Source organism: Haliotis rufescens, unplaced genomic scaffold, assembly GCF_023055435.1.
Source record: "Haliotis rufescens isolate VD_foot unplaced genomic scaffold, xgHalRufe1.0.p SCAF_26, whole genome shotgun sequence".
NCBI classification, from domain to species: Eukaryota; Metazoa; Mollusca; class Gastropoda; order Lepetellida; family Haliotidae; genus Haliotis; species Haliotis rufescens.
Window position 1 is genome coordinate 6,782,501 of NW_025963957.1, and position 27,485 is coordinate 6,809,985.

At 42.4% G+C, this 27,485-nt stretch overlaps 2 protein-coding genes across 2 annotated transcripts in view; one reads left to right on the plus strand and one right to left on the minus strand.

Moving 5' to 3' along the window:
- Positions 1-6,738: 6,738 nt before the first annotated feature.
- Positions 6,739-9,747, minus strand: LOC124137327. The gene is made up of 2 exons (XM_046503585.2): positions 9,659-9,747; positions 6,739-7,865 (listed from the first exon to the last, which is right to left on the minus strand). Exon 2 carries the CDS (start codon positions 7,856-7,858, stop codon positions 7,064-7,066), a length of 795 nt encoding a protein of 264 aa, XP_046359541.2. The 5' UTR covers positions 7,859-7,865; positions 9,659-9,747; the 3' UTR covers positions 6,739-7,063.
- An 800-nt stretch (positions 9,748-10,547) lies between these two features.
- LOC124137309 (nucleolar pre-ribosomal-associated protein 1-like) overlaps positions 10,548-27,485 on the plus strand; it is a 38,537-nt gene continuing 21,599 nt past the window's right edge. The window contains exons 1-15 of the mRNA XM_046503544.2: positions 10,548-10,752; positions 11,129-11,268; positions 12,261-12,548; positions 12,767-12,863; positions 13,451-13,533; positions 14,764-14,904; positions 16,150-16,274; positions 17,251-17,446; positions 18,350-18,487; positions 19,014-19,169; positions 21,332-21,419; positions 23,527-23,786; positions 24,163-24,264; positions 25,910-26,147; positions 27,002-27,095. Of these exons, the coding sequence (XP_046359500.2) occupies positions 10,617-10,752; positions 11,129-11,268; positions 12,261-12,548; positions 12,767-12,863; positions 13,451-13,533; positions 14,764-14,904; positions 16,150-16,274; positions 17,251-17,446; positions 18,350-18,487; positions 19,014-19,169; positions 21,332-21,419; positions 23,527-23,786; positions 24,163-24,264; positions 25,910-26,147; positions 27,002-27,095 (2,282 nt within the window). The 5' untranslated portion in view covers positions 10,548-10,616. The remainder of the gene's footprint in view (positions 10,753-11,128; positions 11,269-12,260; positions 12,549-12,766; positions 12,864-13,450; positions 13,534-14,763; positions 14,905-16,149; positions 16,275-17,250; positions 17,447-18,349; positions 18,488-19,013; positions 19,170-21,331; positions 21,420-23,526; positions 23,787-24,162; positions 24,265-25,909; positions 26,148-27,001; positions 27,096-27,485) is intronic.

A 27,485-nucleotide genomic window follows, 5' to 3' on the forward strand; every position in this document is an offset into this window, starting at 1 on the left:
GGTAGATCTGTTACTTCCACTCACCTTTACAAAAACGGTGTATCTCTTGTGGTGGCCGACGCTGACGAAGACGAAAATGCAGAACACGATTACGTCCAGATACCTGCCTACCTCGAGAAGGGGGATCAGCTGTCAGTCAAACAAACTTTTATAAATGCTAAAGAGTTTCCTTTCCGGTGTTCTCCTTGTACCTAAAGTATAACTTACCTACGGTCAAAATAGTAAATCAACGCACCAAACAATGTGTTTAATCCCTGGTGCATTTTGTTCTGTCACATGTGTATATAGTTTCAATTAAAAATGCTAAACTTGATTGCACATGTTACAAGCGTTAAGGACCTGAATGTATACGTGCATCTCCGGCACAGGTAAAAGAATACAAACCGACTGGAAGCAGCATATTCCACAGCCTGCCAACACCTGTATACTGAATTGTTTTGTTTAATAGGCATTACTTAGAAATTGACGGATGTCAAAGTGGACACAGATTTTATATAACAACTTCTTTAATTTAATGTAATGGCGACGTTTTGGTATAGATCCATATACCGTTGTCAAGCAAGGTTGCTCGATGTACGTAAAGATCCACGTCATTAACGCTTGTAACATGTGCTATCATGTTTGTCATCTGATGACGTCACACGGGAAGTTGGATGTATGCTATTGAGTAGTCTACACGTGGCACACTTGCACCCATTGTGATAAAATAATACAAGTTCTTAGTCATCCTCAATCATTCAAGGTAAAGTATGCATTGCGCCCGGTAACACGCACCCGCCATCAACATTGAACGGAGCATCCTACAGGTTGGCCCAGTACTAGTCGTTCAAGGCATGGTCTTGGATTCCTATCCCGATTCGCCCCAATTATGTTTCTAGGTTTCTCAGCACCATACCCATGGTCGAGGGTTTCACCGAAGTGGTAAACGTCTGAGACTTGAATCATAGTCATTAGGTTTACGGTGATCGTGATCAGTGACAAAATGGTAAGTATGTCCTTCTCGACCTGTGGCACACACTACACACCCACTTTTCACTGAAAAGGTAAATTTGTTTTCTGCCACAAACACCAATATTTCATCTCTACCACGGATGCCTGTACGTAGGTCCACGGAGCAGACAAACCAGTGATTGACAGAGGTCTTCACTGTCGGCGTGTGTGTGTGACCAGCCAGGTCCACGTTGTGACCAACCCATCCTCATTACATGGAGTGTCTGGTAGAGCAGCCACCCTTCGTTGAAGTACTTAATCTGTATGGAGACACACAATATATGGATTTCAGCTGTATTCTGAAATGCATAACATTTCAAGGCTACTTCTTTCCTCTTCACATACGCAGGTAGACATACAGATGTACACAGGTAGACATGGAGATGTACACAGGTAGACATGGAGATGTACAAAGGTAGACAGACAGATATATATACAGGTAGACATACAGATGTAAATAGGCAGACATACAGACATACAAGATAGCCATACAGATGTACAAAGGTAGACATACAGATATACACAGGTAGACATACAGATATTCACAGGTAGACATGCAGATATTCACAGGTAGACATACAGATGTACACAGGTTGACATGCAGATGTATACAGGTAGACATACAGATATTCACAGGTAGACATGCAGATATTCACAGGTAGACATACAGGTGTGCACAGGTTGACATGCAGATGTATACAGGTAGAATACAGATACTCACAGATAGACATACAGAAACACAGATAGACATACAGATACACAGGTAGACATACAGATACACAGGTAGACATACAGAAACACAGATAGACATACAGATACACAGGTAGACATACAGAAACACAGATAGACATACAGATATACACAGGTAGACATACAGAAACACAGATAGACATACAGATATACACATGCAGACATACAGATACACAGGTAGACATACAGATGTACACATGCAGACATACAGATACACAGGTAGACATACAGATGTACACAGGTAGACATACAGATACACAGGTAGACATACAGATGTACACATGCAGACATACAGATACACAGGTAGACATACAGATACACAGGTAGACATACAGATGTACACATGCAGACATACAGATACACAGGTAGACATACAGATGTATACAGGTAGACATACAGATACACAGGTAGACATACAGATGTTTACGGGTAGACATACAGATACACAGGTAGACATACAGATGTACACAGGTAGACATACAGATACACAGGTAGACGTGCAGATGTACACAGGTAGACATACAGATACACAGGTAGACATACAGATACACAGGTAGACATACAGATACACAGGTAGACATACAGATACACAGGTAGACATGCAGACGTATACAGTAGATATACAGATACACAGGTAGACATACAGATGTACACAGGTAGACATACAGGTACACAGGTAGACATACAGATATACACAGGTAGACATGCAGACGTACACAGGCAGACATACAGATACACAGGTAGACATACAGATGTACACAGGTATACATGCAGACGTATACAGGTAGACATACAGATACACAGGTAGATATACAGATACACAGGTAGATATACAGATATACACAGGTAGACATACAGACGTATACAGGTAGGAATACAGATACACAGGTAGACATACAGATGTACAAAGGTAGACATACAGACGTATACAGGTAGACATACAGATACACAGGTAGACATACAGATGTACAAGGGCAGACATACAGATACACAGGTAGACATGCAGATATTCACAGGAAGACATACAGATACACAGGTAGACATACAGATATACACAGGTAGACATGCAGACGTATACAGGTAGCCATACAGATACACAGGTAGACATACAGATACACAGGTAGACATACAGGTACACAGGTAGACATACAGATATACACAGGTAGACATACAGATACACAGGTAGACATACAGATACACAGGTAGACATACAGGTACACAGGTAGACATACAGATACACACAGGTAGACATACAGGTACACAGGTAGACATACAGATACACAGGTAGACATACAGATACACAGGTAGACATACAGATACACACAGGTAGACATACAGATACACAGGTAGACATACAGATACACAGGCAGACATACAGATACACAGGTAGACATACAGATACACAGGTAGACATACAGATATACACAGGTAGACATGCAGATACACAGGTAGACATACAGATACACAGGTAGACATACACATACACACAGGTAGACATACAGGTACACAGGTAGACATACAGATATACACAGGTAGACATGCAGATACACAGGTAGACATACAGATACACAGGTAGACATGCAGATACACAGGTAGACATACAGGTACACAGGTAGACATACAGATACACACAGGTAGACATACAGGTACACAGGTAGACATACAGATACACAGGTAGACATACAGATACACAGGTAGACATACAGATACACACAGGTAGACATACAGATACACAGGTAGACATACAGATACACAGGTAGACATACAGATACACAGGCAGACATACAGATACACAGGTAGACATACAGATACACAGGTAGACATACAGATGTACACAGGCAGACATACAGATACACAGGTAGACATACAGATGTACACAGGTAGACATACAGATACACAGGTAGACATACAGATATACACAGGTAGACATACAGATACACAGGTAGACATACAGATATACACAGGTAGACATACAGATACACAGGTAGACATACAGATACACAGGTAGACATACAGATACACAGGTAGACATACAGATGTACACAGGCAGACATACAGATACACAGGTAGACATACAGATATACCCAGGTAGACATACAGTTTGTTCGTTTGTTTGTTTGTTTGTTTGTTTCTTTCTTTGTTTAACGCCACACTCAGCAATATTCCAGCTATATGACGGCGGTCTGTAAATAATCGAGTCAGGACCAGACAGTCCAGTGATTGACATCATGAGCATCGATCCACGCATTTTGGGATACGATGACATGCATCAACAAAGTCATAGGTAGACATACACATATACACAGGTAGACATGCATATGTACACAGGTAGACGTGCAGATGTATACAGGTAGACATACAGATGTACACAGGTAGACATACAGATGTATACAGGTAGACGTGCAGATGTACACAGGTAGACATTGAGATGTACACAGGTAGACGTGCAGATGTACACAGGTAGACATTGAGATGTACACAGGTAGACATACAGATACACGAAGGTACGCCTTTCTAGCAGTATCTAATTAACCATTTGTATGTAAAACTTGATCTTGATGTGTAAACGCTGCACCTTATGGTGGTCTTATTACCTGTGTTACTTAAAATGCTAATCCATGGTATCGGATTAAAGATTGCTGGAACCACACTCAATAACCGTAACTGTCCGCTTCGGGTGAAAGACTAGCGAGCTGAGGTGGACTACTCCGTCGTTCGCGCCTTGTCGCCCCTCAAGTATATAGGCTTAATGCTATATAACCTCCTTGCCCACGTTGGAGTGTTTGGCAACTAACACGCAGACAAAGCAGCCAAATCAGCACTAAAATTTGAAGAAATAAGCCTCAACCCACCAATATCAAGAAACGAAACTAAAGTATGACAAAGCAGAAAATCTTCCAAAAGTGGCAAAATAACTATCAGAAATCAGACTGCAAACTAAAACACCTGCTACAAAAGCAACTAAAAAAAATCCATCATAAAACCCAAACTACGAACAGGCCACACTAAATTAAACTCCCACATACATCAAACCGGTAAATGCCCCCACTGTAACTTAAAAGAGTGAGTGAGTGAGTATGGTTTTACGCCGCTTTAGCATTATTCCAGCAATATCACGGCGGGGGACACCAGAAATGGGCTTCACACATTGCACCTATGTCGGGAATCGAACCCGGGTCTTCGGCGTGACGAGCGAACACTTTAACCACTAGGCTATCCGACAGCCCCTCAACTTAAAAGAAACTCCTCAAAACGTAATACTATATTGCATACATTACCAGCAACACAGAACAACACTCCAATCCAAACTAAATTGCAACAATCAAATGACACAAGCAACGCTACTAAACCCCCTAAATAACTTACAAAACTATAAAGCACTAGGCATCTATCTTATCAAACAGGTCTACTCGGCCGCATCTAAAAAACTACAACAAACAAGCTGTCTATAACCCTAATATTCGAAACCTCTAAAAACACACAGCCATACAGCCTCATCAAAAACTCCATTTAGTCTCCCTATCTTCTGCATGGCATTTTTAAAAACTCCAAATTTGTTCTAAAAAATTAAGTAAGCAACACTAAAAGCCCCACCAAGATTGCCTCACCTTTTCGGACATACCATTTTCGACCACACACCAAATGGCCTGGCGGGCCCGTGCGCGAAATACGCATATGTCGCACGTTAAACTCCCAATTTAAGTGAGTAAGTAAGTAAACTCTGTGAGATTGTCACGAACTTCAGTTCGTTGAGAATCTGACAAGTCACTATCAGTGCTGCTGGTGTGTGGCTAATTTGTTGTTTTCCGAGTTCATGCGAGAACCACACTGAACACCTACAGTTACGATTGTGATTGCCAACTCATCTTTGTAACTTCTACTGTCTATGTATGTATGTATGTATGTATGTATGTATGTATGTATGTATGTATGTATGTATGTATGAATGTATGTGTGTGTGTATATATATATATATAAGCGTTGATTTAATTTATTCCGATGGTATAGGGTATGTGCTGTTCTACTTTCAATACAACATTACAGGAGGGTGGGTGGACAACGACACCCCAGACACCATCATCACCTGTGAAGATCCGGGGTAGAATAGGTCTTCAGCAACCCATGCTTGCCATAAAGGGCGACTATGCTTGTCGTAGAAGGTGACTAACGGGGTCGGGTAGTCAGGCTCGCTGACTTGCATGGTTGATGCATGTCATCGATCCCAATTCCGTGGATCGATGTTCATGATGTGGAGGCCGCCGCTGACGAAGACGAATATTCAGAAAACGACAACGTCCAGATACCTCCCTACCTTGAGAAGGGGGATCACCTGTCGGTTAAACAAACGTTAATAGAGACTAAAACACTTGCTCCTGAAACTTGGACTTGGAGATGAAAAAACATATTCGTGTCAACTAAGACAGGCCACGGTAAATCACTTTCATACGAAGGTGAACCAGTCGGTGGATGTTGATTTTGTGAAACGTTCTCTGATTGGATTATCGATATGTGCGATAGTCCAATCATATTTAACACAGGAAAGCGGGCTTGAAGGGAGGAATCAAGAGTTTGATAATAAGGCTGGTGAACGCTCTTGCCTCGGGGAGATGGTGCTGGTCAGCTGGGTTCTCGTCCAGACGTCCTGCTGCGAGACCACTCACCCGCCACCCACGTGCCACCCACGCGTTATAGTGTCCAGTTATATAGGTGATCATGCAATAGTCGTGCTGAGTATATCATTGCCTCTTCAAACTCTCGGTCTATGAAACCGTTTTATAATTGTTTGTACTTCAAAAGGTAAATAGTTTATTCCAAAGAGAAATTATACACAGTACGTTTGTTACATGTGATACAATAGCCATCAATAACTCCTGATGTTTATGGGAAACCCGAAAAACAGAAATTATTTTATATTGCTCGTTTCACCCATCACTGGAACATCAAACATTTTAGATCACTGACTACTTATAAGGCAGATAAACAACAAGACATTTCATGTTTCTTATGATGAACAATAATTTAATAAAGTCACACAAACAATCACAAACGTATTATGACAATCTATAAATATGCATTGTGTTAATGCAGATGGACGATAAAATTACTGGTTTATATCACAGTTAGCTGTTCCGTGTTGAATGTCACCCTGCTTTGATAGATAGATAAATATATCTCACAGTCAGCAGTTTTAAAATTTGATATTTTGCATCAGAAAACGTACCAAAGCTGAATGACAAACGGTAACACTTCTCGCGAAAGTTCTTGATTTGAAAACACGTTCACAGTGAGTATGTGCACAGACATGAGTTCTTCACCGATTCGTCTATTGGGGATCAAGAAGCACATCTTGTGTGACGCCATATTTGAACCGTAGCTCCCCGGAAATTGGCCACTGAACGGTTTTGCCATTCAACGTGATGGCGTCTGGACTTGAAGTGTTGTATTTGATCTTCCGCCTCTCCAGCTCATCTTTCACAATGGTCCCAACGTCATTCTCAACTACCTTTATGAACGTACCAGTTCGTTTGTCCGTGATACGCAACACCACCTGACCTTTGAATATAACATAAGTGGAAAAATCACATTGAAATTGTTCCGCGCTAACCTGTAATCGAGCCAATATTTTGGACTTTGGCGGAAGTCGAATGTTCGAGTTTGTTGTCCACGTCAGTGTGTGTTCCACAGTATTCACCTCGTCGGTCTTGATGCTCACCTCGTGGCCGAAACCGGAAGTGGCATAAGCGACCTCTGGTGGGATTGAAATCTTGATACCGGTGTCCATACCTCGAGTGAAGCCTCGTGTTAGTAGAGTTGTTGCCTTGGCAACTGTAGTTCTTGTTGTTGAGAAATTCTGTTCCTGTACTTCTGTCGTGTTGTTGCTGTAATTCGCCTTGAACACGATCTGGGAGTTAGTAGGGACAGGGCCCTGTTTTAACCCAAACGCTGGTTCGCTGGTGGAAAAATGAACTCGGTCCCAGACGATGTCAATATTAACATCAGACAAAGCAGGACTGCCTTTTGATTTGTAAGCAGCAGTTTTGGAAAACACTGTCCATGCCCAAGACTTCAAGAATTCTTCCAAGTCGATGACAGGAGATTTTGTATTTTGGGCGCCCATAATCAATCTGTAAGTAGACATAATCGGAGTTAACACAGTTTCATCAAACAGTTCGTGTATTCACAACTCTCCGAAAGTATTTAACAAAACATTAATTTTCAAAATCTAGGGAAAACAGGTAAAGAAATGCTTTTTTTTCCTCTTTGTTAAAAATCCATGATAGAGGACATCGGTGACTAAGTTTGGTATGACGCCGCTTTAAGAGCTAATTCTTTATCTTATCAGAGGATCCTGGTAGACTAAGGGACGCAACACTGGACAGAAAATAGCGGCTCCTATAACTACATCATACCCCACGAAATCCACCACCCTCACAGTCATACCCACAACACATGCGCCACCCTTACCTCAAAGTACAAACCCTACCCGGAAACCCGGAAACCCACAAACCCACAACCACAGGCCCCATTCCCACCCCACAATACTAACCCTACCCACATACCCACAACCACAGGCCCCACTCCCACCCCACAATACTAACCCTACCCACAAACCAAAAACCACAGGCCCCGCTCACACCCAACAATACTATCCCTACCCACAAACCCACAATCACAGGCCCCACTCCCCACCCCACAATACTAACCCTACCCACATACCCACAATCACGGGCCCCACTCCCACCCCACAATACTAACCCTACCCACATACCCACAATCACAGGCCCCACTCACACCCCACAATACTAACCCTACCCACACCCCCACAACCACAGGCCCCACTCACACCCCACAATACTAACCCTACCCACATACCCACAATCACAGGCCCCACTCCCACCCCACAATACTAACCCTACCCACATACCCACAACCACAGGCCCCGCTCACACCCCACAATACTAACCCTACCCACATACCCACAACCACAGGCCCCGCTCACACCCCACAATACTAACCCTACCCACATACCCACAATCACAGGCCCCACTCCCTCCCCACAATACTAACCCTACCCACATACCCACAATCACAGGCCCCACTCCCTCCCCACAATACTAACCCTACCCACATACCCACAATCACAGGCCCCGCTCACACCCCACAATACTAACCCTACCCACATACCAACAATCACAGGCCCCACTCCCACCCCACAATACTAACCCTACCCACATACCCACAATCACAGGCCCCGCTCACACCCCACAATACTAACCCTACCCACACCCCCACAACCACAGGCCCCACTCACACCCCACAATACTAACCCTACCCACATACCCACAATCACAGGCCCCACTCCCACCCCACAATACTAACCCTACCCACATACCCACAACCACAGGCCCCGCTCACACCCCACAATACTAACCCTACCCACATACCCACAACCACAGGCCCCACTCCCTCCCCACAATACTAACCCTACCCACATACCCACAATCACAGGCCCCACTCCCTCCCCACAATACTAACCCTACCCACATACCCACAATCACAGGCCCCGCTCACACCCCACAATACTAACCCTACCCACATACCCACAATCCGGGCCCCACTCACACCCCACAATACTAACCCTACCCACATACCCACAATCCGGGCCCCACTCACACCCCACAATACTAACCTGGCCCACTCACGTTACCTTTCATGATTCGGACACCCCCGTTATAAAAGTCCTCAACAGCATCACAGTATATACTGAAAGAGTGAAGCCGCGATGTAACTGGAACAGTGTTAAAACTCACTAACTGAAAGAGTATATCTCGGTATGTCACAAATGTCTTGCATGTATACAATATATGTACGGAATAACATCACAGAGCAAATGAGTTAATTCTTGGATCAGACGTACCTGCAACAAGGCTCCCCAGGGGCTGAATATACTTGTGATATCCAACTTGTCTCGCCACAAACGTTAAGTGAAGCACGGGGTAAACTCTGTTATATGTATACCTAATGATTTATTAATAGATCGGAAATTTCATGATCGATTTACCATTAGAGTTTCACAACATCCACATAAACTAAAAATAAGCATGACATCCGTACTTCCCCGACACTAACCTTAGTGCCAACTAGTGACAAGATACCGTGTCCCAGGTGTTTCGCTTTCAGTCAGTGGGAACCGCCTGTTTTCTGTGAACCCTGGACAGGTGACAACAGTCAGCCCCGGATATAACTACTGGTCGTGGGGAGTCAAGGTCACCTGGGGCACATTTGTGTAGTCTATCCCCTTATATGTAATTGATTTTTAATCACCGTAACGGATATATCATTTAATAATTGGTTGGTAGGAGTCTAATTGGTCGGAGCCTGTGAAACAAGTATGGCAACAATATCATGCCATGAAGTTTAAACAGAACCCAAACATGGGATAGTTATTGTCTATTGCAGCAAGGTATATTATAAAGCTCTCACTATTGTGACTGGTGTTAGAAATGTGTTTATTTACAAAACCAACATAGAGTGGCCCCATTCCCTACGATCTACCTATACGGGGTGCGTGTGTGGGGGGTGGGGTGGGGTGGCCGTCAGTAATACGCGTTAAATTAATAGACTATAATATGCTTTGTTTCTAAATATGTAATTTAGAAACGCCAATCAAAATATGTCACTAATGGATATTTTACGTGCGCCTCAGTCTCTCAAACATTCTCATCGTCCGGGTTTTACTGAGCTCCGTACAGAGACCCAAAGAAGCGTTTTATGTCAGTAATAACGGTACACGCTTAGTAAGGAGTTATAAGTGTGGACATGTACACAGATAACCACGTGGGTTTCATGGAGTGAAATGAGCACCGGCAGACAAGATGGCATCCCCAGTGAAGAAAACAAGGACGACTTCCGAAGAAAGTGTAAAACGTAAACCAACAAAACAGAAGAAAGATGTCTTTACTGAAGTCGAATTTAAATTCCAGCTGCGCGATGCGAACACAGCCTTTTCAGGTGAGGACATGTTCACAATTCCTTGTACAGTTTTAGATATTTAGCTCTCTTTCAATGGAGTCCACCAAAGTCGGTGACAGTCGCACTGACAAACTCATCAGCAGAGTGGTAGGATTTGTACTTAACTGCTAACAGGCTGAGGGAGTGAGAAACCGAGGCCAAGTTGGCGCAGGTACACGTGGGTCTAGAAGTCTGCGGTGATTCCGAAGCCAAAGTATGAGATGTTAGTCTTAATAGTTCGCTTGTATCCCGTGTCTTGAGATCTGGAACCACTGTCAGTGATTGTCATGTGGTTAAAATTTGTGATAGGGATAGTTGCTCATGCTGTCAACCACTATTTTGCCAGACCAAGCGTTATTTTACTATCTTATTTCAGCTTTGGAGAAGTTCCTTGAAGCAGCAGAGAAGTACCCGGATGAAGCGAAGTATGACATCGTGGGCAAGTACCTGGAGACATCTGAGGAGTGTGGAGAAATCTTCAAGCTGTTCGAGGAATCCATAAGGAAACCAGGCGAGGTAAACATTAAGAGACATGGTAAACACGAGGAGAGGTGAACATAAGGCGAGGTAAACATGAGGAGGAGAGGAAAACATCATTTACATGAGGAGACAAGATAAACATGATTATGTCGGATTAACAAGTATGTAGTCAAGTAGTCTCAACATTCGTGATCGAAAATCTGACAACTACACGATAGATAACGATACAAACATGTAGTAAAAAAAAATATGAAGTATTCATATTGTTATGTTACACTGTAAGCCGAATATGTTTTCATGCAACCTCAAAGCTTAACGCAAAACAACTATTACTGACTGTATGACTTATTCAAAATACTTTAAAAAGCATAGCCTGGAATGGAAGTCGCAAGTTTGAAACTGGTACCGCAAAGCTTAAGAAAGCTGCTTTCTAAGTGGCTCACGTTGACTTCCTGTTAGTCATTTCATTGGTCGGTCATAGTTCACGAAAGGTTGTTCTTACATGACCTGTAATGGGATGTCCTCAGCGATAGCGAGAACTTGTTTCTGATTTTAATGAGATTGAGGCAATCTAAGCATGTGATTTATTCCTGTTTTCTTTATTTAAAGCATTAATTGTTTATTGTTAAGCAAGTTTATCTCTGCATCCGTTGGAATATGTAGCTACCAGCCGACTCGTATCAAAACACGGGCTGTGTACTCGCGGGCAGATGACCATGGAGTACACTGATCACTGTATCGGATTAACGAGACTGATTAATGAGTGATTTCAGTAATTTGTTGCAAATTAGGTTTGTCAGAGTCGGGTCTAAATTAACGGGTCTAAATAGCACTGATTTAATCGGTTCCCATCATTAGTGTCAGATAAAGCTGATTATCGGATTAACGAGTGTCTAATTAACGAGACTTGACTGTATACATTGTAGATAGATAGATAGGTAGTCTAAGTATGTACATGTATGTTTGCAATCATGCTTTTTATTCTAATATTTAAATACTCGTAGCTGATGAATGGCTTTCTTTGCCAGATACTCACACTCTTTAGTGTGTTAGAATGTGTCTTCATCCGATTGGCTGATGCCAATGAGAGGCTCCAGCTGATTGGTGAGAACATCGTACAGCGGATCCTGGCGTCCCACCTGCGCGTCATCTACTTCAGTCTCAGTCTCAACAACAAGAATCAGCTGATCAAGAAGACATTACGTCTGCTGACACGCATGGTAGCGTTCTCCCCGCTGTCGGCCCGAGCGGTACAGATGCAGTTTGACTTCAGCCATGTCAACGTTCAAGTGCTCTGCCAGAGGCGGGACATCAAGGTATAACAGCCATGCATATATGTGGCGACTATGTACACATTGGAAACATCTCTTCTTAATGTACATACTTCACTATATGTGTGTGGTTCATCTTCCTTTTAGGGTGATAAAAGTTAGGTGGTGATCAAGTGAATTTAATTCCTTTGCCCCTCCCATTGATCAGGGTCATTAGAACGGAAATAACAATTCTGTTTATTCATTCCTTCTCCTCCTCTCAGGATTCCCAGGATGTGCGGACCTGCTTCATCCACTTCATCATGGCGTTCCTCCTGATCGGGGACGAGAACGTGGTGAGGCAGATGGTGGAACAGAGGGGTAGGTCGGCAGACATTGCTTCAGTACGAGAACATCAGAATGTATTACACTAGGGCAGTGTCGTAGCCGAGTGATTCAGCTTTCACTCAACTTGCCGAAGGCCCATGTGAATCTAATGTGTGGAACCCCATTTTGGTATCTCCTGGCATTTATCTCTGGAATTCTGCTAAAAAAAGTGAATACTCACTCACATTTACCAGCGTTAGAAATTGGCACTAGTCCTATAGTCCTTGCCAAACTGCCAAATGGTAAAGGTATCCTAAGGATTAGTAGACATTTGCCCTTTTTAAGGGTTTTGCTTTATGTTATCATTATAAGGACTAGTGGACTAAAACTGTTAGTTTCTAACCCTGTTTACTGATGGGCTGCTATCTTCCTCACGTTGATCTGCAACACGTGGGGAATATTTTGAATTCCAAGGACAGAAAAGTATTGATTTCAGAAATATTCCTCCTGGTTCCCATGCAACCCGTGTTTTATGATGTCCCCACTCTGCCTATGAGGCATTAAATACTTGTGATACGAGACATAATTCAGATATGTTAGAGGATGCATGATTCGTGACTGTCTCATTCCTTTTGTTTCAGTCATGCTTCAGAAAATACTCCACGGCATTGTGTCGGACAAGGTGGAAAATGTTCAAATCATCTTGACAACACTTTTGGACAAGGTAAGCTTCTATCCGACTTTGAGCATGGGTTGTTTTCTACAAGACTACAGGTCATTATTCAGAATTATGTCCCTTGTCTGTGCCAGGATCCTCTGGTTGTCGTTCTCATCAGAACCCTGCAGAACCCTGCCTGTCAGAACCCACATTGTGCTTGCTGAACCTGTTGTGGTGGCACGTGGAACTGTAAATAAACCCAGGTCACAAGTGAGGTTGGATGACCATACTCAGTATGCCTCACTACTGAGGGTTTCTAGGGCTTGTTATTAGACATGTGGTTTCTCCTCAGGCAAGTGACTGTGTTGGAGTTAATCCAGCTGGATGAGGTTTGACTGTAGAACCTTCATGCTCCTACAGCCGCCTCGGATGGTATGCTCCTAGGGAAGCTGAAAATGAAATTTGAGTAGACACTGAGCAAATGACTATGGTAGTCACTGTGTAGTCATGAGCTTTAGGAAAGGGGTGGTTACTGCACAATTTTTATTTTTTCTTATCAATGATGTCTACACATTGTCTAATGTTGTCTACACGTTGTCTAATGTTGTCCACACATTGTCTAATGATGTCTACACATTGTCTAATGTTGTCTACACATTGTCTAATGATGCCCACACATTGTCTAATGATGGCTTCAAGTTGTCAGTTGATGTCTACACATTGTCTAATGATGTCTTCACGTTGTCTAATGATGTCTACACATTGTCTAATGTTGTCTACACATTGTCTAATGATGTCTTCACGTTGTCTAATGATGTCTACACATTGTCTAATGTTGTCTACACATTGTCTAATGATGTCTACACATTGTCTAATGATGTCTTCACGTTGTCTAATGATGTCTTCACGTTGTCTAATGATGTCTACACGTTGTCTAGTGATGTCTACATGTTGTCTAATGATGTCTACACGTTGTCTAATGATGTCTACACATTGTCTAATGATGTCTTCACGTTGTCTAATGATGTCTACATGTTGTCTAATGATGTCTACACATTGTCTAATGATGTCTACATGTTGTCTAATGATGTCTACACATTGTCTAATGATGTCTACATGTTGTATAATGATGTCTACGCATTGTCTAATGATGTCTACATGTTGTCTAATGATGTCTACACATTGTCTAATGATGTCTACATGTTGTCTTATGATGTCTACACGTTTTCTAATGATGTCCACACATTGTCTAATGATGTCTACACATTGTCTAATGATTCTTAATGATGTCCGCAGGTTGTCCAGAGTTCGACCATCACCAAGACGGCCAAGGTCCACCTGTTTGCGGAGAACATCCTGAAACAGCTGAGTCAGCTGTATTGGTGGCAGGGCCCCCAGCACTGGAAGGAGGGCAAGGGCAAGAAGGACGCCCCCAAGGTCAGAATGGTCATCACCCTAAAGTGATTCTCTGATATACATGTCACCTTATACAGGATAATACACTTATACTCTCATAGTTTGTGTTGGGTCAATGGATACAGCTTGCTTTGTGTTAGGTTAGACAAACTTAATTAGATTTTCATACATATTTGTGTGGTTAATATACCTACTCTACAGACTGTATTGGCTGTATTCTTCAGTTCACAACTTTATATTTTCGTGTAAAATATTTGATTTATAGATTAATTAATTTGACACATGTATATCTTTTTGTTATTTTTGATTGACCAGTTTAGTTTAGAATCAAGTGTTCTATTTATAAATCACCCTATACTGTGGGAAGTCTGGGGTAAAATAGGTCCCCCCCAACCTGTGCTGGTCGTGAGAGGCGACCAAATGGACCGGGTGGTTCGTTTAGTGATTTGGCTGATTGTGTGTCATCATATCCAAATGGTGTGGATCATTGCTCACAATATCAATCAATGGATTGTCTGGTTCAGACTCAATTATTTACAGGCCACCGTCATATAGCTGGGATATTGCTTAGTGCAGTGTTAAACAACACACTGTATATGTATATGGTAACTTTGGAACTGGAAGGGGCACCAAGATAAACAGTAGTGTCTGCCCGTCAAAATGAAATAAAATTAGTTTCAAACAATAATGATAGTAAACATCAGACCTGGTTCCTGCTTTATCCTAATTCATTATTAATAGCCTTGAGACAAGAGTTGGTCAAGGTCAGTCCTAAATCACAGCTTTTAGACTAAAGCTGAGGGAAAGTTCAACTCCAAGGAGAAAATGACCCCATGTTGGTCGACACCCCTTTTCTACCCGTGTGGATTTTGATGTTACAAACTTGACCTTGACTGCATTTTATTATATAATGGAAAGATTTCCCCACATTCATTGGTCGAGAAGCTGTCACGTGTCATTTAACAGTAGCACATATTGACTCAAAGTCAGGTCTGATAATTTACAGAATTGACTTGAGTTACTAAAATTAGAATGGGAATTACCTAGAAATGGTATTCCCAAAGTCTAAACAAATCAGATGCCTCCATGTTTTGGAACCTCCAAACCTGATTGTAGCTAACATAGTTTGATATGTTGAATCTGCTTTTGTCTCTATAATATATATTTAATTTTTTTTGGCCGAGGTCAATACGTTTTTTGGGCTCCATAAAAATGACCTCCTATGAGTCTCTAGTCGTCTCTCATTGAACAATGTCCCTGCTTCAGACGCCAGTGAGCCAGGAGGAGAGGGAGCTGGTGGGTCAAGCTGTCCACGCCTTCCTCACTGACCTCTGCTGCTCCTTCAAGACTGGCATCAACTTCTACGACAGCTCCCTTGGAACATCGGGAAAGTGAGTCATGTTGATACTACTACCTTGAGTTACTATGGCGACTGGGGCTGTGGGGTAGCCCCAGAGATAAAGTGTTCGCTCATCATGCCACAGCCTCAGGATTCCCCACATGGGTACAATGTGTGAAGCCCATTTATGCTGAAATATTACTAAAAACTCACTCACTCACTCACTACAATGTGTGAAGTCCATTTATGCTGGAATATTACTAAAAACTCGCTCACTCTCACTCTCTCACTCACTCACTCACTCACTACAATGTGTGAAGTCCATTTATGCTGGAATATTACTAAAAACTCACTCACTCACTCACTCACTCACTCACTCTTGTAACTACAGACTATAGCAATAGGCTAGTGTTTGGGATATGACATATGAAGATGTTATATATATGTTTTAGGGAGAGAAATATCTTAATGCCTAACCACAAGAAAACATTGTAAAATTTAAATAAAATTTAGACTCAGAAATAATGGTAAATAAAGATTTGCTTTCTTTTTAAGATATTTGAGAATATGTCTGTTGTTATCCTCTTGTACTGAAGATGAATATCATTTGATTCTTATATGTCAACATTTCTAAAATATTTTCATTACAATAATGTATGAGAATGTAATCCTAAAATGAAAATAGTATTGTCTGTAATTATTGTTTAGATGGAGGATTAGATTATGCATTTGACTTTTAAAAAACACATTGTCTCTATAATCTATTATTGGCACTTACTAGAGATCAGTGCATTGATACAAGGAATTAATGAGTCTTCGATGATAACCAATCATCAGATCATCACGACCAGCAACATCCATGATTTCAGGGAACAGCTATGTAATAGTTAGTTAATCATTGCAGTTTGCCTTATGTAATCACTGTGTCTGTCGGTCCTGTTAAGCCACCATCTGTTACTGTCAGTCACCAGCAATCTTCTTAACATGATTTTCTTGACCTTATTCTTCTTATTGTAATTATTTTCCAGGAATCAGAACCACATCCTGACTGGCTTCCTGTCATCGCTGCAGAAGGCGTACACTCACCCCTTGTCTGCAGACCTAGTCACCAGTGTGCTGCGAGCATGTCCTGACCAGTTGCATCACTTCCTGTTGTCAGTAGCACCGTCACTCAATCCCAGGCCTTCCACCGCCTGGGTCTCCAGCATGGACTTCCTCATACAGGTGCAGAAATAGTGTAGAAACAATGCAGAGATGGTGCAGAAATAGTGTAGAAACAATGCAGAGATGGTGCACAAATAGTGTAGAAACAATGCAGAGATGGTGCACAAATAGTGTAGAAACAATGCAGAGATGGTGCACAAATAGTGTAGAAACAATGCAGAGATGGTGCACAAATAGTGTAGAAACAATGCAGAGATGGTGCAGAAATAGTGTAGAAACAATGCAGAGATGGTGCAGAAATAGTGTAGAAACAATGCAGAAATAGTGTAGAAACAATGCAGAAATAGTGTAGAAACAATGCAGAGATGGTGCAGAAATAGTGTAGAAACAATGCAGAGATGGTGCACAAATAGTGTAGAAACAATGCAGAGATGGTGCACAAATAGTGTAGAAACAATGCAGAGATGGTGCAGAAATAGTGTAGAAACAATGCAGAGATGGTGCAGAAATACTGTAACATCGCATCCAAGATTATTGCTCTTATATAGCAACGAGCATGCAGTTTGTGTGTGTGTGTGTGTGTCTGTGTTTCTGTGTCTGTGTCTGCTTGTACTAGTCAAGACTGATGCCGATTTTATAGTGCTAGCCCACTGAGATACTATGTCACAGTTTAACATGACTACCACACTCAGAAACCGTATGCTGACTCCAAGTGAGCCTACTAATATGTTTTACATCGCATTGATGAATAATTAGGTAAAAGAATAATTAGGTGGAAGTTGATGTCAACCCAGTCTTACTACAGCTACTTAATACTTCAACTTGTTGTTTCAAACCTGTTGTTTTACTTTTATGCAACTGAAAAAAAATAATGAGTGAGTACTGTATCCTGTACGTTTTATGAACAACACCTTTCGGAAAGAAGACGACCCCAGTTTACTTCATTCTGTCTAAATGTTTCAGATTTATGTGGCCCAGCCTGATGAGCTGAGCTTCCTAAACAACAAACTCCCGAGTTCGGACCTGAACCTTGTCGCGATGTCTCTGGTGTTTATCCTGCCCCCAGACAAGGTCATGTCGTCCTTCACCTGGGGTCTCAAGGTCAGAGCTGCTAATACAGATATTTTTCATGTAAAATACCCTAGCCTGGGGACTATTAGTGTAGTTTTCCTTCTGTTGAGTAAGAATACTACCACCACCTATACACCCAGTTTCCTCTTGTCACCTGCAAGGCATTATGGGTAAATGTTTTCCTATTGCTCCTTCCTACGCGTTGGCAGAGACACAATGTTAACGTTCGTACTGCACGTTGAAACTCTGATGTGACACATCTTGACATTGATATTAATTCATGTTTTGAATGGTAACATTTTTTACATGAAGAAAAGACTTTTTATATGCCAAAAAAGGAGAGAGGTGTCTGCCAATACACCATATGTGATTTAATAAATGCAAACAAGAAAGTTCATAGAATTCTTGTATTGCTTTGGTGCTTGTAAATCAAAATGTTAAATGTGTCTGTTGCCACAGCAACCCTCTCAGCCAGTGTGACACAAGATCAGTTCATGAAATGCCTGTATTGTTTTGGTGCTTGTAAATCAAATATTAAATGTGTGTGTTGCCACAGCAACCCTCTCAGCCAATGAGACACAAGATCCTGGACTTCCTGAAGGTGGCGCTGCAGAGGGCGCTGCACATCCTGACACATCTCCGGAGTCTGGCGGACTTGACTGACCCCTCCCTCGCACAGCTGGGCCCTCGCCTCAGGGAGGCTCTGTTGAAGGTCAGTTGAAATAACTGGCTGCCGTGAAGGTGTCTGAGGTGTCTTGCTGTACGCACCATCTTCCCTAGGCAAGGGAGATATCTGACTTTAGAAGTCCAGCTTCCACACTTGCTGACCTAAGCTGGAATTATGGAGAATTATTTTGGCTGGACTAACGAGTTTATTCAAAGTCCAATCAAAATCGTGTTACAAAATCGACATCCGGGATGTAAACTGCCATGCAGATTTCAGCCGATTGTAGGATTTGCAAAGCATGTGTTCCGACAACTTAGTGTCAACAGATATTTTCCAAATCTTTTCAGGTTTTTAATCGAGGTGCTCATGTGATTTGACCCTTTTTATTACAATAGATATTGTGATTATCGATCAGATCGTCTTCACTGAGCGACCCATTTTTTTTTAAGCAAATGCAAGTCATACAAGAGGAGGAATCAATAGGAAGGACTCAGATGGGACATAATTCGTAATAGCCACAGATGGGACATAACTCGTAATAGCCACTGATGAGACATAACTTGTAATAGACACTGATGGGACATAACTCGTAATAGCCACAGATGGGGCATAACTCGTAATAGCCACTGATGAGACATAACTTGTAATAGACACTGATGGGACATAACTCGTAATAGACACAGATAGGGCATAACTCGTAATAGCCACTGATGAGACATAACTCGTAATAGACACAGATGGGACATAAGTTGTAATAGCCACTGATGGGACATAACTCGTAATAGACACAGATGGGGCATAACTCGTAATAGCCACTGATGAGACATAACTCGTAATAGACACAGATGGGACATAAGTTGTAATAGCCACTGATGGGACATAACTCGTAATAGACACAGATAGGGCATAACTCATAATAGCCACTGATGAGACATAACTCGTAATAGACACAGATGGGACATAAGTTGTAATAGCCACTGATGAGACATAACGCGTAATAGACACAGATGGGGCATAACTCGTAATAGCCACTGATGAGACAACTTGTAATAGACACTGATGGGACATAACTCGTAATAGCCACTGATGGGACATAACTCCTAATAGCCACTGATGGGACATAACTCGTAATAGACACAGATGTAACATTTTAAGATGGGAATTAACTCGTAATAGCCACAGATGGGACATAACTCGTAATAGACACTGATGAGACATAACTCGTAATAGCCACTGATGAGACATAACTCGTAATAGACACTGATGGGACATAACTCATAATAGACACTGATGGGACATAACTCATAATAGACACAGATTGGACATAACTCGTAATAGACACTGATGAGACATAACTCGTAATAGACACTGATGAGACATAACACGTAATAGCCACTGATGGGACATAACTCGTAATGGACACTGATGAGACATAACACGTAATAGCCACTGATGAGACATAACTCGTAATAGACACTGATGAGACATAACACGTAATAGCCACTGATGGGACATAACTCGTAATAGACACTGATGAGACATAACACGTAATAGCCACTGATGAGACATAACTCGTAATAGACACTGATGGGACATAACTCATAATAGACACTGATGGGACATAACTCATAATAGGCACAGATTGGACATAACTCGTAATAGACACTGATGAGACATAACACGTAATAGACACTGATGGGACATAACACTTAATAGACACTGATGGGACATAACTCTTAATAGACACTGATGAGACATAACACTTAATAGACACAGATGTAACATTTTAAGATGGGACATAACTCATAATAGACACAGATTGGACATAACACGTGATAGACACTGATGAGACATAACACGTAATAGACACTGACTGGACATAACACTTAATAGACACTGATGGGACATAACTCGTAATAGACACTGATGAGACATAACACTTAATAGACACAGATGTAACATTTTAAGATGGGACATAACTCGTAATAGCCACAGATAGGACATAACTCATAATAGCCACAGATGGGACATAACTCGTAATAGACACTGATGGGACATAACACGTAATAGACACTGATGGCACTACGATCGAGCTCAGAAATTGCAGCCTAGTTGGGCAAGGGTGGAAACTTGCCATTGACAGTCAGTTACCTCCCTTGCCTCGGGAAGCTGTGTACCCACTGACTCCATGATTTTGTCCTCGGCAGAAGCTGCCGGATGCTGCCGCCCTGCTGGGCTGCTGGACCAAGATGATGGCAGAGAAGACCCAGCCCAACACTGATGTATCAAAAGAAGGTGAGAAATCATCAGAAGTCTCAAATCACCATTGTTTTTAGTTTTGTGTTTGTAACATAATTCCTGGATACAGTCTGATTGTTACACCCCAGTGTTAGAAATAATTTTAAAACCCAACAAGACAGTCGGGCAGGTGACCCATAAATGTTGGATACCCATCTTCAAAGTTACCTGCCAATATTCAGCCTGCATTGAATTTAAATGTATCCTTGCATACTGAGGTTTTGAGCACCTATGAAGTATTTTTTTTATGTATGTTATCATCAATCCCAATACACTAAAGTTAAGACTAGGTTGACCAATGAAGGTTTAGTTACTTCCTCAAATCCACTGTGGATCACCAACAACAGTATTAGAAAAATCAAGAAAAATTAAGAGACAAATCGTCTCAGTTGAAATAATGCTAACAATTATATGTAAGTTATCTTATTACCTGCCAGACAGACAGGCAGATGCTACATGCCAGATTTCAGGCAGATGAGGGCATTAGGACGCCAGGTTCAGTTTTTAGTAACGTCACAAATTTCAGGTTTCATCATCAGGTTTACTTTCATCGTGTGTCATGTTGTCACAAATGACGTCACTTCGTGTCATTAGTGATGTCACGTTGACCCTGTTAGCTTACTACCAATAATCCTTCGTATTCATGACAGTTAAAGTCGAGATGTGGATAATACATAGATTATTCCCGCATTGACCCGACTGAGCCTACTCTCGCTCTCACTCTGGAACTATGACAGTTTTTAGAGAGAGAATTTATGGGTGTCAACTTCATTATTATGAGGAACACCTTTCGGAGAATATGCTTACTCCATGATTGGACGATGAAGGCGTAACCATGTACTCAACATGTTCCTGATTATAAGGAATTTGATTTCCATAAATTTACTATCCTATGTGTATCACATAAATGCCATTCAAAGACTTGGTGACCCGTGAAGATCCGGGTTAGATATAGGTCTTCAGCAACCCATGCTTGCCGTAACAGGCAACTAACGGGGTAAGTCGGTGAGGCTTGCTGTAGGGCTGGGACGGTGAGGCTCGCTGTAGGGCTGGGACGGTGAGGCTTGCTGTAGGGCTGGGACGGTGAGGCTTGCTGTAGGGCTGGGTCGGTGAGGCTTGCTGTAGGGCTGGGACGGTGAGGCTTGCTGTAGGGCTGGGACGGTGAGGCTTGCTGTAGGGCTGGGTCGGTGAGGCTTGCTGTAGGGCTGGGACGGTGAGGCTTGCTGTAGGGCTGGGACGGTGAGGCTTGCTGTAGGGCTGGGACGGTGAGGCTTGCTGTAGGGCTGGGACGGTGAGGCTTGCTGTAGGGCTGGGACGGTGAGGCTTGCTGTAGGGCTGGGTCGGTGAGGCTTGCTGTAGGGCTGGGACGGTGAGGCTTGCTGTAGGGCTGGGACGGTGAGGCTTGCTGTAGGGCTTGGACGGTGAGGCTTGCTGTAGGGCTGGGACGGTGAGGCTTGCTGTAGGGCTGGGACGGTGAGGCTTGCTGTAGGGCTGGGTCGGTGAGGCTTGCTGTAGGGCTGGGACGGTGAGGCTTGCTGTAGGGCTGGGACGGGTACCTGGGTAAGATGGGTATTTAGTAGGACCCGGGTACCCGTGCTTAGACATGTGATATATTGTTTAATGACAAAAATGATCTGGAACTCTATGGTTACACTACACGTCACTAATGTTCACATTTCTGTCTGACTTTGCACCCATTCCTCTGACTTTTCGTAACTGAATTAAGATAAGACATCAGTCAACTTCATTGTCTGCATGACCAGATTGTTTAATACATCTATCTAAATACTTTTTGCTAGGGCTATGGTAAAATAAATTCCAAAACAGACATTTTATACCTATCTCTTGAGACAGTGGGTACCTGGGTAGGGTCGGGTAATAGGGGGTGGGTACCCTGGTAGTAAATTTGGACTCGTCCCAGTCGTAGCTTGCTGACTAGTTTGATTCATGTCATTGTATCCCAATTGCTCACGATGTCAATCAGTGGATTATTTACAGACTGCCGTCATATAGCTGGAATATTGCTGAGCGCGGCGATAAACAACAAACAAACAAAACAAACAAACAGCAGGCCCTCCTGTAATCTCGACATCGTGTGCGGCAGGTCTTCCAGGCGTGTCCAGCATGAAGCACATGGTGAGGCTGCAGCAGGTGATGTGTCTCTACCAGGAGCTGGTCCCCGCCATGTTGTCCGACAGCCCCACCCATGTCAGCAGCCTCCTGGAGGGGGTGAGGGGAGTCGGGGAGGGGGTGGGGGGAGTTGGCGAGGGGGGACAGGATGATGAGGACAGGATGCTACCCCAGCTGTACCTCCTGAAGCTGCTTGCCGGAACTGATGCCAGGCAGCTGCCCTGGGCTAAAGAGGTATCTGAATGTGTTGATGGCTTCACCTAGTTCTCTCTGATTCACTGTTACTCATGACACCACATAACTACTGGTTAGACTGGATTGAACCATTAACACTGACATTGGTGACTTAGATCTATTGGCAGTGATAAATGACCTTTCTGTGATGCATTACCCAACATTTGACACTCATTCCAACAGTGTCGGTTTCATTTGAAAACACATTTTAGACACTTTACCAGAAATCGGGATGTGAGTGTTTCCCTCTAAATCAGGTTAAAACCATCAACCACTGACACAAATGTGTATTTGATGTAAAAAATGTATGTAATGATGTTTCGATGTAAGATGTCTGTTTGGTGTCGGCCATGTTTAATGTCTGCTAGTGTTCCAGAACGCCGCCCGGCACAGTCTGATGTACCTGCTGCTGGAGATGGCCTCCCAGGTGTCTGCCAGCCACAAGCTGAGGGAGGTCACACACCACCTGGTGGCCAAGGTAGGCACTGCCGCAATAGCAACTAGAGTTATCTCCCTTGTTCTCTTACTGTTCAAGCTCCTCACAGCGAAATCCCGTTCACGGAGCTCACTATACTATCGTTGCCACCAGTGAAAGCTCCCCACTGTGATAGGTGGCTACAACCATGGTTGGCGTGAACTCGCAACCGACTGAGTGTTATGTTCACAAACAAGTGATGACAGCCATGATTCCGAATACTCTTACCCCTGCTTCATTACTTTCTTTGTTTGTCAATTTGAATTTCTGTTTCATTACAACTATCATGTAGTTGCTATGGTAACAATCTAAGGGAGAACTTGGTTGATATTCTGTTCATCTTTTTCAATCTCGAACCAATCTGATCAAACAAACAAAAAGGTAAATTCATCTAGAAAATATGGTCAGTCGTAAATCTTTTCAAAATTAACTATGATGGCATTCCCAAAGACATAAACAAAAGTGTAAACATTCCTACATTTAGGGTTAGAGGGCAAATTTCAAGATTCTTGTGGCACTGGTGGCAGCAACGTTACCGAGAGTGTAACAAAGGTGTGACGCACTGAGAAGGAGCTTGGTTACTGTTGTAATAAACACTCCTAAGAACGTCATTGCACCAATTCAGCTAGAGTTATCTCCCTTCTAGACTTCCTGTCACATGTTGTGCAGAGTTTTGATGTACAAATAGAGATGTACCCCATAAACACTAAAAGCTTTTGGATGTACTGTATTCGACGTAATAAGCGCCCCGCTCTAATAAGCGCCCACGGCGGTATTTGCTAAATATATTGGCTAGTGAACAATCCCAATTAGCACCCCTTCCAATTGATCAATGTACAAAAGACTTCGCGTAAAATACTCACTCGTGTGTTATATGCACCCTTAATTATGGGCAATTAAATTCTGGAAAAATATATCTGTCGCATATAAACATTTCAGGCTGTCAGCATAAACCACGAAATTTATCTTTCAACTCTCTTTTTTTCACCAAAATAATATTCTGATAAGAGCCCCCTATTTCTAATTTTAAGAGCGCCCTGGGCGCTTATTACGTCGAATACGGTACGACAAATGACACCGTATCCAGATGATGGTGTTTCAGTTTTTGGTTTTCACTGCCTTATTTTGCTAAAAGTGTTTCAATGACTTTTTTCAAAATCAAATCCACTTGTGTTGTTTGGTTTTATAAGAACAAATCAAATCCCTTCCCTGAATGAAGATATGTTGTGGAGTTTCGTGCAATGTTTATTTATGTCAAAGTTCATTTTAGTTTCATCTCAACTCCTGGTCTTCTGTGTTGAAGCTTGATTCCATGGCTAAAATTGTTTGATAGGCATTACTTAGAAGATGACGGATGACAAGTTTGAGATAATATATGGATAACAGGTTCTTTATTTACTGTAAAGCCTTGCTTGACAATGGTAGAAGGATCTATACCAAAACGTCACCTTTAAAGTAAAAAAAGAAATTGTTATATCTCTACTTTGTAGCCCATAGCTTGATGGTCCAGTTGTTCTGTCAGCAAGCCCTGCTGGCCATGTGATTCTGTTAGCTTCAATCTACTCCTGCATCTGAGGCTAAAATGTAAATCTGGTGACACTGACTACAAATCGTGAATCAGGAGTGTAGTAGTTGACTCTATCTCCAGCTGCTGCAGAGCACTGGCCTCTTCCCCGACCAGGACCAGGAGCTGGCGATATGGCTGCGTCATCTGGCCGTCACCATGGCGCCAGGGGTGGTGAACTTCGCTGCCAGAATGATGACCATGTTTGTGAGCAACCCCTACCCCTACATGGACCGAGTGACGGACATCGTGGCAGGGGTTGCTGTAGACGACGTGCAGCACGGAGACTCGGGAACACAGGCCGAGGAGAAGACCATCACAGGTGAGGGGTGTAGTCATTAGGGCTGGGACGATACACCAGCTGTGCAATCTGATACGTGTCACAATACCTTGCTCATGATCTCATACATATCATGATATATACATGTGCTCGCATTTGTGGTGTGTAAGCCATCTTTTTCATAGAAAAATACCTGGCATGCTGATGTTTTACACTGTGCAGTGTCAAATATGGCGCAATTGATGAAAATATTTTTTTAATTTTTTTTAATTTCACAACTAATTACTGTTTGATGTAACAGTTTTTAAAGCAAACAAGGGAGTTAACTGATGAAAAAAGTCCAGTTTCCACGCTTACCGAACTTGGCTGGAATTTCTGGGGTAGATCGTAGCACCACCAGTGGTATATTGTGACCAGTTATGTCCCTTCTATGCCTCTCCCATTGACTTACCCCATTATCAGATTCCACTTCTCATATCACTTGCATTTGTTTTAAACAAAATGGCGGTGCGAGTCGGGACGATCTGCACGATAATCAAGATCTATATTGTGATAAAACGGGTCTTACATTGCGAGGTGCATCAATTCACGTGAGCACCTTGATTAAAAACATGAAAAGATTCAGAAATTATCTGTTGATGCTGAGCTATCGATGCACGTGTTTTGCAAATCTTGCAATCGACTGAAATCTGCACGACAGTTTACGAACCGGATGTCGATTTCATAACGCAATTTTGATTGGACTATGCATAGACTCGTTAGTCCAGCCAAAATGTTACTCCATAATACCATCCTAGTTCGGCAAGGGGGGAAACTAGACATTTAAAGTCTGTTTACTCCCTTGCCACGGGAAGATGAACGGAGGGTGACTAACAGAAGTATTGTCTTCATTTCAGAGATTTTAGCAATGGATTTTGGAGAAGACTGGGACTCTGCATCAGACAAAGATATAAAGGCAGAGCAACCGGAAAAGCAATCCACTCAAAAGAGGTACTTTATTAATGATGACAGAAGGAGTATATCAACGCTCCTTAAATGACTGTGGTCATCCATACATTGAGATTCTATAATACAAACTTTAAAAAGCACATTTCTTAACCTAATTGTATCACGATGCCTTGTGCCAAGTAAAAGATGATAAAGGGATCAGGTGGTCAGACTTGCTGACTTGGTTTCCAGTTGCGTAGATTGCTGCTCATGATGTCAATCACTGGATTTGTCGTGTCCAGATTTGATTATTTAACCCCCTGGATGATAGAGGGACATATATGTCCCTGCTCTTCAACCCTTACTTTGAAGTTGACTAAAATTCAACATACATCACACACACAAATACACTTCACAGTTTTGAGTTCTGTCGGAAATTCACTGTTTTGTGAT

Excerpts from the sequence above, each read along its gene's own strand:
- LOC124137327 (XM_046503585.2), bottom strand. The coding sequence starts at position 7,858 with ATGGGCGCCCAAAATACAAAATCTCCTGTCATCGACTTGGAAGAATTC.